Source organism: Drosophila santomea, chromosome 3L (assembly GCF_016746245.2).
Source record: "Drosophila santomea strain STO CAGO 1482 chromosome 3L, Prin_Dsan_1.1, whole genome shotgun sequence".
Classification (NCBI taxonomy): domain Eukaryota; kingdom Metazoa; phylum Arthropoda; class Insecta; order Diptera; family Drosophilidae; genus Drosophila; species Drosophila santomea.
In genome coordinates, this window is record NC_053018.2 from 19,721,193 (window position 1) to 19,734,887 (window position 13,695).

Genomic DNA, 13,695 nt, shown 5'->3' on the forward strand with positions numbered 1-13,695 from the left:
AACTTGTAAACACATCACCAGGCGCCTCCATATTTGCTCAGCTCGGCGAGGAATACTTTGGCTTCGAATGCTGGCGAGGATGCTGTATTTTGGGGCAAAAACACCGACATCGGCTTCGACAGTCACATCGCCATCAAGTGGCAGCCGTAAGTAGCACAAGGCAACACCGCAGCAACATTTGTTGCCGCCGTTGAGTGCAAATAGTTTTGGGTTTTTGCTGCCGCTCCAGATGCTCCGTCGCCGTTGCCGTTGCCTTCGTCACTTCCTCGTAGTTCCGTTCCTGGCTTGGACCTGGTTTATTGTGGATTCCCACCCATCCGAACAAGCAGCTGGCATCCATCCAGAGCAGTTGGAAGAACCAAAAGGGACGGGCTTAGCTGTTGGCAGTGGGTTTTCTTTGTTTACCAGCACTCGCAAACAGCATTTTCTTTGTATTCCATTCGCACTCAGAGAGTAAACTGTGCAGGAATCCAATAAATTGCACAACAAATCGAAGGGCATATAATTTATGAAGGTCTGGAAAATGCCATGCATAAATGGGCACATTCAACCAGAACGGAGCCTATTACATTTTCTCCGCCTCGGTATTTAAAATATATAATAGTTTCGAAAGTAAACTATCTTCCTTTTGTCCCCTCACAATGATTAGACAGGTCGTATTCATGTGCTTACTAGCGACAACTAGCACCGGATTTGTACAGGGCCATATATACAAGCCGCTTCGTAAGTTCGTTATATTAATTCATCCCTGACAATTAAAAAGTATATTATACTTTTCAGTTTGTGAGGAAACCAATGCAAATATAACCAGATCTTCGCTTCTCGCTTATTGTGTGAATCAGAAAGAATGCTTCATAAACAGACCCGTGGGTCTTTGCCCCAAAGGTGAAGTGTGTTGCGTGAAAAAACAAGATTTTAACATTGACGAGGTTGAATTTATGGAGAATTAAATTTGCTGGAAAGAACTTATAAAGCTCACTTTGAAACTTTACTCCTGGCATTTGGGATACCGGAGAGATACTTCTGCATTAGTATTAAATGTTTTATTTCGTTTTTGAAGAGCACTATAAGTTCGAAACCCTAAAAACCACATAAGCTCAACGCTGACTCCCTACTGTTGCCAATGATAGTGTATATCTGCAAGCCAGAAACCGTGATCGTGGAATCCCAAAAGGCTTCCTCATTGACTTGGAGTCAAAGGACCCGGCCACGCCCTCCTCCCCTTTGGCGTTCCGGCAGCTTATTAAATGCAGCCGAGCGAGACATCAAAAGCTCCTCCGACCGCAGCTAAAATGAGTGGAGTAGGTGCGGGCTCCCAGATGGCGGAGGGATGGAGCCTCCATTCCCTGCTGATGTTTATTAAATAGTTGCACGACGTCGTGTGTTGGACATGCCCGTTTTGCACTTGGAGCTGGAAAGTTGGAAGTGGGAGGCTGGTGGTTACTTCATGGCTTAGTGCATTCCTGCAATTCATGCAATATTTCAATTTTGCATTCACCATTTGCGACGACAGCAAAGTGTTATGGTCCACCCAAAACACTTCATCGGCCGTAGAGTTTGGTTTGGGGAATTGCAAAAGCGGGAGTCTGGCAGCCATGCCAACCTTTGAACCGAAATTAAAACCAAACAAATGTCACACCAGCAGCGTTTCTCCCGGGTTTTCCCACTCAGCTTTTCCTCTGCCACTCAATCCCCATGGAAAGCACTCATTCGCCCTGTTGACTTAATGCAGAAATTGCAAATTTCGCGTTACAGGAGCTGCTGCGTAGGCAGCCAATTCGAAGTCAGCAAACTTATTTTTACCCAGCATTTATATGCAAGTCCAGGGTGTTGGCATTAAATTGTAAGCTGACAGCCTCCGCCGGAAATGGATGTTGTTTTCGCTGAAGCAATTTATTGGCATAAATTAAATGAAGCTGTAGGAAAAGCGGCAATTTTATTCCCGCCGTATAAATTTGCTATATAGTGAATATACATTTGATAAATGTAGATTTAAGTCGACTTAATATATTTCTTAAATAAAAGTTAGTCCCAAGGAGCTATGCTAACTACAAGAGATAGCCGTGACTCATATTTTATTTTACTGGTAGCCATGTTTTAACTGGCTAATTGGTTCATGTTCATCCTGGCGGCTGTTCGAGTAAACGTTCATAGCTTGACTCTAGCATTTGTAACCAGTAACTAGTTTATGTTTTATTAGCTTAAATTGCATGCAATATCAAACGCAGATCCCAAAGGTATCATTTACCTTTAACAAGTTTGTGTGATGAAGGACGTTTCATGGATCTACTTTCCATATCTTTCAAGGGCATTATTAATGGCACTGGGTCACTTGACCGAGGGTATAACCTTCTTGTGCTTAATCAAACTACTTTCACCAACTATTATCCTAATTTTATTTACCAGGTTTCAATGTAAGCAAAAAGCGCACCTACCTCTCCCACAAATTAAATCAGAGATCGGTTTGGTGCCAGTGCCTCACAACATTATTCACAAACGTTGGGCACCAATAACAAAATAATATAGGGTGTTTTTTTTAGAGGTATAGAACTTTAAATTGCAATAAAACAACGATGGATTATTCGATTGACATGAATTTTATTGACATGAAAGATAATCTTGTGCATTACATTTTAAATATGATTTCTGCATATGACCGCCACGGCTGGCTCGGATGTAGTCCAATCTGACGTCCAATTGCAATGACTTTTTCCAACATTTGGCCGTATATCGCAATAACACGGCGAATGTTGTCTTCCAAATGGTTTAGCGTTTGTGGCTTATCCGCATAGACCAATGACTTTACATAGCCCACAAAAGTAGTCTAGCGGTGTTAAATCACAAGATCTTGGAGGCTTATGAAAATCGGGAACAACAGCAATCTCGTTTTGGCCCATTCGACGAATCTACGCCTTGCTTGATGATCGTTTGGTTTCAATTCTTGCACGAGTTGGATTTTGTAAGCACGCATGACGAATTGCCAAACCAAACTGAGAATAAATCACTTGACAGCTGTTAAATCGGTCGCCATCTTGAACAGTAATGCCAACTTAAAGTTCTATACCTCTAAAAAAAACACCCGTTATAAATAAAAAGTTCCACGGGTAAACTTTGCCCTGTGTATTAATATTAATACATATGGGAACCAGAAACGGCGGAGGTTTGTTACATTTTTTTGTCAAGGACGCATACACAAATTGAAGTAATGTTTTAGAATCACCACCCAAAAAACTGGTATATAAACACATTTAGTTCTGGCTCCTTAATAAAATGCCTTGTTATTTCTTCGTCGCTCCCGCTTTTCTCGTCGGTAATGTTTACTGTTTGTCTTGTGCATAATTTTGTATGTCTGCCGGGGCTTTTCTTGAGTTTCCCGCATTTTCTTCATCGCCTCCGCTGAAAACACATTAACGGAACTCACTTTCGCATAATGAAATTTTCGAACCCGTAGAGCGGGCCGTAAATTTATGATGCCTTGCCACGTGAAACAGGCCACAAAGGCCAAAAATCATTTTTCATTCGGGAGCGAACATTAAAATTGTTTACTTGGCGGCTGTTAATTATGGTGTAGGCTATTAACTGAACGCACCCCAAGGACACAGGTCGTTGGCTAATAGGTGTTCCCATAACCGAGAGTCCTTTCAACATGCGCCTGACTTGGGGCCCAATTGCATGTGACACTTTTGGCGCAACAACTTCTGCCACAAATTGCTGCAGTTTCGAGTCAACATTTGCAGACCGTTTACATCGGGCTGCGGAACCAGGGAACTACTAACCGCTCCCATTCCGTTTCCCATCTGGCGCCATTTACAAGTCGCATTAATCAATTTCCCCGGCGCATGTCAGCAGCAGCAGCCTCGAAATATTCCTCTTCCCTTCTCAAGCTGGGACTAGATTCCGCCAGGCCAAGCGAAACCGAAAGTTGAAAGCTGCCTCATGGGCAGGATTTCGGTTTCCATTGTGTACAGGCTTTTACACTAAAATTTATAGTTATTAAAGGGAACGAGAAAGGAATATAACATTGGAAAGACGAATCTTTTATACCCTTGCAGTGATTAGGTACTTAAGCTCCACTGATGTATACCCTATTGGAACACGATCCAAAACAACAAAACTGTGATGTCTATACTAATTTTAAAAATGAATTGCTGTACTATAAAAGCTATACTATGAAATATTTTTTTTATTCCTTTTTTTTACAACAATTTTTCGATTATTAAGCAGCTATTTAATATAGTTTTCCAAGCCGGTCCGTTCCGATATGCATACACATAGCTTTGAAACTGAGAGACTAGACTTTGAATGCCTATAAACGAACATGACTGTTGAAACCAATCAAGAATACATATATTCTTTATGTTCCATTACGGCGATGAAAACATTTAAATGAAATCAACCTTGAAAGTAATCAAAACCAGTTAAATCGAAAATTGATGAGAGCAACCAACACAAACTTTCATAGAAAATGATTATCAATTTAAAGTAAGTAGAGTACGTTGTAACAATCACCTTTTATTTCGGGGAAAACCAGTCAAAACATTTTTTATCAAGAAAGAAAAGTTTCTCCACGTGTTGAGGGTAGATTATACCAACTCCTAGAGCTCAGATATGGTGTGGTGCATTTTTGGTCTAGAGCCAGTTAAAACTTAATTAAAACCATAACAAAACAACATCCATACATAAAGAAGGAAATAGAGGCTGCAGAGAGGAAAACATTTTACTAGGACGCCCCGGAATAAAGTTTATGGTCAGAAACTTGGCGCTGGTCCGACTAAATCTTTGCCGCTGAACTTGCCACACATCCCTTGTTGTTGCAACTCGTGCTGCTTAAATGCAAAAATACCAAAACAGAGGGACAAGATGGAAAATATGAGGAAAAGCGCACAGCAAACATTTTCATTTACACACATGGATGCAATTAAAGCGAGAATGGGTTTGGCATTATTCCACCGCCATTCATTCCCCCTTCTCTCAGAAAAGCTCCTCTCAACGTGTCGTTAGTTCTTTTGTGCATTTGAAATTTAATTAACACGCACATACAAAAAAACACCCATACACATGCAGGGGGAAGGACGGAACGAAAGATGGGAAACAACAAGTGACAGCAAAAAATGGCAGCAACAAAAACTAATAAAAACTCATTTCAAACAGTTTTTGATGAGCCAAGGGGCAGCAAACGGAGGCAGGACTCTCCAGAGGAGTTCCAGGATCGGACAGGACTCTCTCTACTCCTCATACTACCTACGACCCACTGCTAATTCAGCGCCTGTTGCCATTGTCCCAGCGACGAAATGGCGGAAATGGAAGAAGAAAATGGCGAGCCAAGCAGCTTCCGCTTTTGTCTCCTTCTTTTCCTTTTTGTCCTCCATAATGAATGTCAACTTTGCTGTCAGCTATATTCCATCGAGCAGCTAAGAAAACTGCTCTAAGTTGTCCTTAGCTTTAAACTTGAAAACGAATCACTTACCTCTTTACAACCAAGTTTTATTACCAATTAAGACGGCCCTAAATAAAGGCATTAAGTCATATTTTTATGCAGTGCAACCTGTGGATCAATTTACCAGCGTAGTTAATTAGAGAAAAATTTATGTTAATGTCCTAAAAGATATTTCTGTAGAGCAGTTGTCTTAATAACGAAAATATATGTTTTATTATTTTGTTTAATCATATCTCTTCAATTGAAATTCAAGAAAGAACGTTAATTAGTATTCATATACGGAGTATTTTTTAGTAAGTTTACGTAATTGAAAAGAAAAAGGAAAGTTTGCTTTAGGTTATATATTGTATAATCGTCGGGAGATAAACTCTTCTCTTTTTCTGATCATACTTTCCTAATAAACGACAAAATAGTTATTTCAAATATATATTGAAATACCTACTGTGTAAACTTACGACGAAGAAAGTCGATTATATTGTCGTACTAATTAATCTCAGCTGGAACTTCAATATTTTACCCGATGATGATTGAGTGATATAGTTTTACACTTTAAGACACATAAACTAATATTTCACACAACAGTTCGGAAACCCAAATATCAATGTAACCCCATACCTTTGATATTTCGAACACAAACCGCAACCACCTGTGCATGTCCATAATTGATGACCCGAATTTCATCAGCGAAACCCCCTACAAATCCTTTTAAATCCCAGCCATGGTTGCAAGTCGTGCCCAAATGATGTGTGAAATTTGAGCATTTAAGTCGTTCCACTATGGTTAGTTCCTATACATATCTGGGATTCAACCGGGTTTTGGACTGAGGGATGGCGAGATGGTCAGCATGCGACAAAAGGGGGGAAAAGAAGTCGGGTCCAGCACGCGATGACCATCCACACTCTCTATTCCACAACACACAAACTGCAGCTGTTAAAAATTAAATCGGTTTTCATTATTTATACGCTGTGATTTTCAGCAAGCTGAAGTCAGAATGAGAAAGCGAGCGATTGCCGGCTGCTGGTCAAAGTTGCCATGGTCATGCACATCCGCAGGACGCAGTCGAAAAATCCGGAATCCTGAATCCCCAATCCCGAATCGTGAAACGAGCTTGGGGGACAGGATGTGGAGTCATGTCTGCTCACAGAGCCAAATATTTGCTGCGCTGAACGGTTTCCATTCGACTTTTATGAACATTTTGACGATTTCGATTTTCAAAAGTCAATATTTACACAACGTCATCTCTCCTCTCCTCCTCTCAGGCGCTCCACAGCTTTTCCCCCGATTAACCCCATACATGTTCCGATTTTCTGTAGTTTATTGGATGTGCAGTTAACCAAAATAAAACGCATATCGGATTTAGCATTGAGCCCCAGTCGTTCGTCCTGAAAATACTACAGAGTGGACCATGCACTGTAAGCCGCTTAGAAAAAATTACTTATACGCCGAGTGGTCCGCTGAAAATTGAGATCTGCCAATACATTTATATACACTGTATAAACATATACACTGGTATAAACATTTTTGTTTGCTTTTTTTTTCCTATTTTTGTCACACGCTCCCTTTTGCGCCCTTATTGGCAGTCACTCGGTAAGCAGTTGACCCACTTCCTGGTGGCTTCCTTTCCAAAGACCACCATTGCATCCCAGACCACCACTGCATCATCTTCAGCATAATAAGCTGCTCCCTGGCCCAGTTTCTGGAGCTGCTTGTTCGCCTCCAGCTTGTCATTTTCAATTTGGCTAATCGACACACTCGGCCCACATTGTTGCCGTGGTTTTGGACAGTGTTCTCCCCGGACTTTGCTGCCCCCTGCAATTGCTCCACAAAGTCACGTGGCTTGGCAGCCTCTCTGAGCGCCAGCCAAATTCCGCACTGACCCACATAAAAAGGCAGAGCCAAAAAATGGTGAGCCAGTTGTTTTGGCCCTAGGAAAATGCAAAACAGGTAACTTACCAGGAAGATCGCACTGAAGCTAATATATGCAATATATATAATAATGGTAAAGCTCTTAAAGAACGTTGTCTAATATTCTATTTAGTGCAAATAACTATGTATTATAAGTATGCACTCGTATTCATTGGTTTCTTACTATCTTGTTTAACCACTACTCTACTTAACTTTAAGTATATCTTAAAAAAAATAGATATTTATTTTATTGCTTTTTTTAAATTTCCCAATACTAACTAAATTTCAGACTTCCCGCTCAATCTAGCCAACCAGTTTGCTGAACCTCAGCCCATTGAAATGGCAACCAGGGAGCGCTTATATAAAATACCACAAGTCGGCCGCCAAAAGAATTAATTGAAAAGTGAAAGCCGAGAGTCCAATTCAGATGGTTTGAGTTCTGTTGAGGCAGGCCACCAAATTGAAAAGCGCTTTTCACTGGGGCGAGCGACGGAGCTACAGTTTCACTTTTTCCCCGACGCCGCCTTTTAATACTTCTCGTCAGGATAAAGGACTGCGCTGAAATGAACAGCCAGACAAAAGAAGAAGCAGCTGCAGAGGCATCTGCATAATTCATCAGACAGAACTGGAGGAGAGGTGTTCGTGTGTGTGTAGAGGGCACGTTTATAAGGATAACGTAATTGTATCTGTGAGAGCAGATCCCTGGCAGATGCTCCTGCAGCTATTCGAATTCAATTATGAACCACTTGCAGCTGAAATCTAGCGCAAGGCTGAGTCCTGATTTAGAACCTCCCCCATTTCAGACTTCGCTCCTAATTCAACAAGCCAATTTGTAGCCAATTGCGAGTGCAACATCAACGGCAATGGCGAAAAGCTAGTTCAAAAAAATCAAACTTTCAACAACTCGACAACTGTGTAAGTGACTGGGCAACAGCAACCGGCACCAACACCGAAAATTGCTGCACATTGCCATTGAATTATTACGTGTACCAGGAAAAATGCAAGCGGTATAATGAAAATAAACTATTTAAACAATCTAAAATTTTTAAAAACGGAAATCAAAATAGCAGCCAATTAACAATGTATTTTAGTTGGTTTTACATTGATTAAAAACCGGATTTTTCTTTTAAAATAATTCAAGTCTTTTAGAAATTAAATTTAAAAAATGTCTGTTTTCTTTATTTGACATTTACAACACGCTTAGTAAAAACAATACTAATAACATTTGAATGCAAAATATCCTAAATACAAATGAAATAGTAAAAATATTAATCAAAGCCTTATTGACTCTAAAATGTTAATTTATAATTAAACGTTTTTATATTGGAGAAAATATATCCTTATCCCAAATGATTGGCAAGAAGTTTCTCAAAAGGTGTAAGTTTGAAGTATTTTTGGCAGTGTAGGTCATGGGTGATGGAAATACAGCAAACAGCACTTCAAAAGCTTTTGTTAGACTCCATGCGTTTGAGTGGGCCTTGAGTGGGTGGCGATTGGGTGGCTGAGCGGGTTAGGGTCGTGCATATTTCAAAACTAACAATTGCTACTGTTGTTGTTACTTTTGCAAGCTACCGCCTTTGTTGGTCCGCTGCTGGAAGGCTAGAAACTATTTTTTCCGTCGATGGTCCACAGAAATTGATTACCGATAACGCCGAAGAGGATAATGGACTTTTGTTGCCGCTGCAGCTGGCGGAAAAACAGAAAGGGTGCAAAAAAGGTCGAAGCGAAAAACTGAAACCCAACTAAATGTGTGAAAAGCAAAAAGGGAAATTCGGCAGAAAGCGCCTGCAAAGGGCAAACGGATTGATAAATCGGTATCCCGTTTGCTGGTCCTGCGACCAAACCAGACAGCCAGGATATCCAGCTAACGATGGGCATATGCCGGCCACTGGCAAGAAAAGCCGATTATGGTCAGAATTGGGGGAAGGAATGGATGGGGAAGAGAGTGTGGAAAGGAGGCCACTACCACATGCTTGTTAATCTCCATAGATATTGGAGTGGAAGATGAAACGCTGGGCGAAGTCTACAACTCCTCCGTTTCCTGACCAAACACAATTCACTTGAAAAACATTTGCGGAACAAAGCGAATAATTTGCTCGTGTTATTTGTGCATAAATTAATCTTAGGTAAGACTGTGAGCAGGCCATTCCCAACATAGCTCATAATTATCCTGTGGGAAACGGGAGTTGAATCCACACATTTGGGTGGTCAGTGACCAGAGTGCGCAAGATTTTACCGTGCATTATCTGCAAAAGCAAACAGGGTAACAAAAAACCGCTGAGAACAAAGAAAAACCCCGGAAACGGAGGGAGCTAGCGCTAAAGCGGACTTTTGGCAATTTATAACATTTTGCTCATTTGCTCATTGCTCATTTTGCCACACACTCTATAGCTGTGTGTGTGGGGGTCTCTTTGTGCGTGTGGCAACTTCCGGTGCCATGAAAATGGCGCCTGCTAGCGAAAAAAATGTAATAAAACATGTTTAAAAAACGAGCAAACACAAGTGAAGTGGTATTAAGCAGGAGGACAAACCCGAATGCTAGGAGATGGAGAGACCATCCAAATGCTGCATTTGAACTAATACACTAGGCAAAACCAGAAAAAGTTATTACATTTTATGATAATATTAATAACAAAGCAGGTTATTCATACAAATTAGGGACCATTATTTTTAAACAAAGTTCATTTACAAAAAGTGTTTACTTATACCTTTTTTTTAAGGTAATCGACAAATATACGAAACCTACTTTTTATCTGAATAAACTAGGTAAACTGAAATATAAAAAAGGGAGAATATCGGGGCACATACATTTGGAAAACCTTTCTGCGACAATTTATAAATGAGAATATAGCTTTCTTTGTGTAGAAAGGACATTAATACAAAATGACATAAAAATTTCCTAAATAGATTAAAAATGTTTTCCGAGTGCATTTAAAGAGTGGGGGTAAGGAGCAACAAAAACACAGCGTGTTTAACGAGCCATTTGCCGCTTCGGCGCTGAACTTGCTAATTGAATTAGAGCCGCTCGCTTCCTCGCTCAGTGGCTCGTTCTTCCATGGTTCACAGGATGACTATGGCGATGCGGACAAGGACGAGGACGAGGATGAAGATGAGGATGTGCATGTGAGTGTCGATGGGAACGGAATGATGGAGATGGAGATGGAGATGAGGATGCGCCGGCGGCAGGATGTGAGCTCTAACAACAACAAAGACTTGGGCGAGTCCAAGGGGCAGAGGGAAATCGGGAGTAAAGCGTATTTGGTTGCTAAACGCTTTGGCATGCCGCATGCCTCAGGGGCTCACCACCACACAACCACCCAGCCACCCAACCACCTTACCGCCCATCGACTGGGATCCTTACACCATGCCCGCAGGATTCAATTAAGTGTAAGTGCGCCGGCACACTCACACAAATACACACACAGCCCCGCCATAAAGAGCAAGTTCGCCAGGACCAAAAGTCTTGCAACTGTATCGCCCTAATGAGCAGCAAACGCTCGTCACCCGTCAAAAAATCGAAAAAATAAACTTGCTAACTACCGGATGGATAGTTGAAAGCACAAAAATCCGCCTCTCGGCCATTATCGGTTATGATTAGCCGGGTACTCGATGCCGATGTCGTAAAAGTTCGAACGCTGTCAGCATCTTCTGGCCACTGGATGGGCTCCCAAATGAGGACGATGGGGAAGAAGAGATGCCAGCTCTGAAAAGCGGACGAATTTTTAAGCCACAGATGGCTCACTGAATGAAATTCTATCCTCGATTTCTAGTCAAAGTCTGCGATACCCTTAACTAGGCTTTTTTGTTACGGCCACTCTTAAGGGGGGGGTAGGGTTTTGAGGGTTCAAAAAAAGTGATTTTTTTTAATTGCATATTATGAAAGTATAGTAACTCAAGATTGTTGTCTGTAAATAGGAAGTCAATCGGAGCAAAACTCACAAAGATATAGCTTTGGAAGTAGGCGGGTCTCGAACGACAACCTGAGTAATCCCTCAGCAGGGAAGACAGCAACAAAAACTTTAAACACGTTTTTCTCAAATCGATGTTTTTTGAGTCGGTGCACTCTGTATCTCAAAATCTATTCAACCGATCGTTCTCAAATTTTTTACAGTATTTCCTTACATAATTTATGAGGTAACCCTGTCGAGATTTTTTCGTTTTTGATTTTAATTTTTTTATTATTAACAACAATAGTCATGAACTTTGGCCAAAAATCGGTATTTTCACTTTCAAGTTTTGTAAAAAGTTCAAAAATTATAATAAATGGAAAAACTCGACAGGGATACCTAGAGGGACATAAAAATTGATGGAAAAACGTTGGGTATTTCATATCAGATTATCCAGTGCTGAGGTATGACGTGCACCGCAAAATGTATTTTTTCTGAGGCGCCTACGAAGAATTGCTGCCATTCGGTCAATTTTCAATATTTTCAACCAATATTCACAGAATATAGTTCAAATACTACTCTTTAATGTACAATAATCAGAAATAAATTTACTTTTACCGTACGCCCAAAAAAAAATCTGTAAAAACCTGTTTTTTTCTCCCTTTAAAACCCTACCCCCCCCTTAACACTAATGCGTTATTTTTAAATTTCGTTTAAAATGAATACTATGTCTAAATGTACAAGAGTTTAAATAAAATTTTAGCCCTGCATAAGTAAATTCATGTTTCTTATTTAAATGAAACTACTTCTCAATTGATTTTATGAATAGAAGGATTCAAAGGATTACTCTTTTAAATCATAAACAGTTTCGGTTAAATTTGTTACAAAAACAACGTTGATTCAAGAAAACCCGGTAATAAAATAGCCACATCTTCTCCTAAGAGTATTCAATCTTCCTCGACTCCCAATGTTTGGAAACGCTACCAATATCCTTGGCCAAATGACACGCATCACATCGCAAGAAATAAGAATTCTCCCACGAAAAGGACGAAAAGGGAAAGGCCGCCCACTGATTTCGTATAATAACTGTGTGCCATCGTTCATTGATAAAAATCGCAATCCAACCCCATATTCCTCGCCTTTTCCCAGCATTAGACTTTGTCTCAAACATTTCCTTACTTTTAGCCCTAGAGAATTCCGTACATAGACCGCAACGCCCACACAAATTGCCACGCCCCTAGAAGGGAAAGTGCCTAACTTCTTGTTATCTACGACCCACATTCCACTTCATGGCCGTGAAGGGGAAGGAGAATATGTAATCGATTGCGACAGGAAAGAAGTTAGCAATGAAATGAAATTATCCGCACTGGGTAAACTTTTAATTAGTTATTGCTAACGATTATTTGATGCAGTAATTGCAACTGCGTACGATACGTGGTACAAATAAAGTTTGACCTCTTTCGATTTCGATGGGAAATTTGACAAACGCATTTTCGCCCGAAGGCCAAAAGCGAAAAGCCGAAAGTGGAAAATTGGAAATTGAAAATTGTTCGCAGGCCAAGGACGACGGGGCTATTTCATTAATAAATTCCAAAGGACCAACAAGGGATAAGGGGCGAAAGTGCGGCGAAGGGTGGTTGACATTTGGCTGGGCTCTTTGACTTTTTCTGTTTGGCCCAAGAACTAAATAAATGAAAGGCGAAGGCAACAACGAAAAATGACTGGAAACCAATCAGCGTGAAAATTGCTTACCCAAAAAAAACACACACACACACACTTATTAACAATAGAAAACGTGTTCGAGTTATTCTTTGGGGCGTTTGTGGCCTTCAAATTGAGTTGTAGAAAGTCATTTGCTCGACACGTGGGCAACTAACAATTTGTGGTTCTGCTTCTGGGTAATACAAAAAAAAAAAAAACGGGCAAGAAAGAAAACTCCTAATGTTTTTGTATAAAAAGTTTTCTGTTATATATACCTAAATCTATCTAGATGTCAATTTAGTTTTAGGCAATAATGTAAATAAAAATAGAGCTCTGCAAATAATGGATGGTTTGGATCAAGTTCAAGCTAACGCCTAAAATAGATATCCACCATCAATCACGCTATTAATGGCTTCTCACCTCGTTTAGGCCCACGTGGCGTATGCGTAACTTTATTTATAGATGCCAGCACGAAAATGGGAAAATACCCCAGCACTCAAACAATGTAAACAAAGCTGCCAAGAGAGTGAAAAACAGGACGCAACAGTGTGATGCGAACAGTGACGTAAAGAGGGGGGAAATCGGCAAGGAAAATTTAGAGAAGGTAACGCGCATGCGCCGCCAACTGCCATACTGTTACCAGTATTTCACAGCCAGTTTTCAGCAGCAGCAGCAGCAGCAGCAAACTCGCTGAAATGCTGAAATGCTGCTGCTTCCACTTCGGTCATGGCAACGCTTTTGGCAGAAGCACGGTTTCAGTTCAGT

The 13,695-nt window shown here is 40.6% G+C and overlaps 2 protein-coding genes across 2 annotated transcripts; one reads left to right on the forward strand and one right to left on the reverse strand.

Annotated features, from left to right (window-relative positions):
• LOC120448463 lies at positions 1-465 on the reverse strand. The gene is given in 1 exon segment (XM_039630482.2): positions 1-465. A coding segment is annotated over 1 exon segment (303 nt). The 5' UTR covers positions 341-465; the 3' UTR covers positions 1-37.
• A 131-nt stretch (positions 466-596) lies between these two features.
• On the forward strand, positions 597-965 carry LOC120447801. The gene is made up of 2 exons (XM_039629372.2): positions 597-723; positions 781-965. Exons 1-2 carry the CDS (start codon positions 642-644, stop codon positions 948-950), a joined length of 252 nt encoding a protein of 83 aa, XP_039485306.2. The 5' UTR covers positions 597-641; the 3' UTR covers positions 951-965.
• The last annotated feature ends 12,730 nt before the right edge of the window (positions 966-13,695 follow it).

What these genes read in the sequence shown, in the direction of transcription:
- LOC120447801 (XM_039629372.2), top strand. Translation starts at nt 642, where the DNA reads ATGATTAGACAGGTCGTATTCATGTGCTTACTAGCGACAACTAGCACC. An exon ending in CCATATATACAAGCCGCTTC is followed by an intron (nt 724 to 780) that starts GTAAGTTCGTTA and finishes TATACTTTTCAG; the next exon opens with TTTGTGAGGAAACCAATGCA.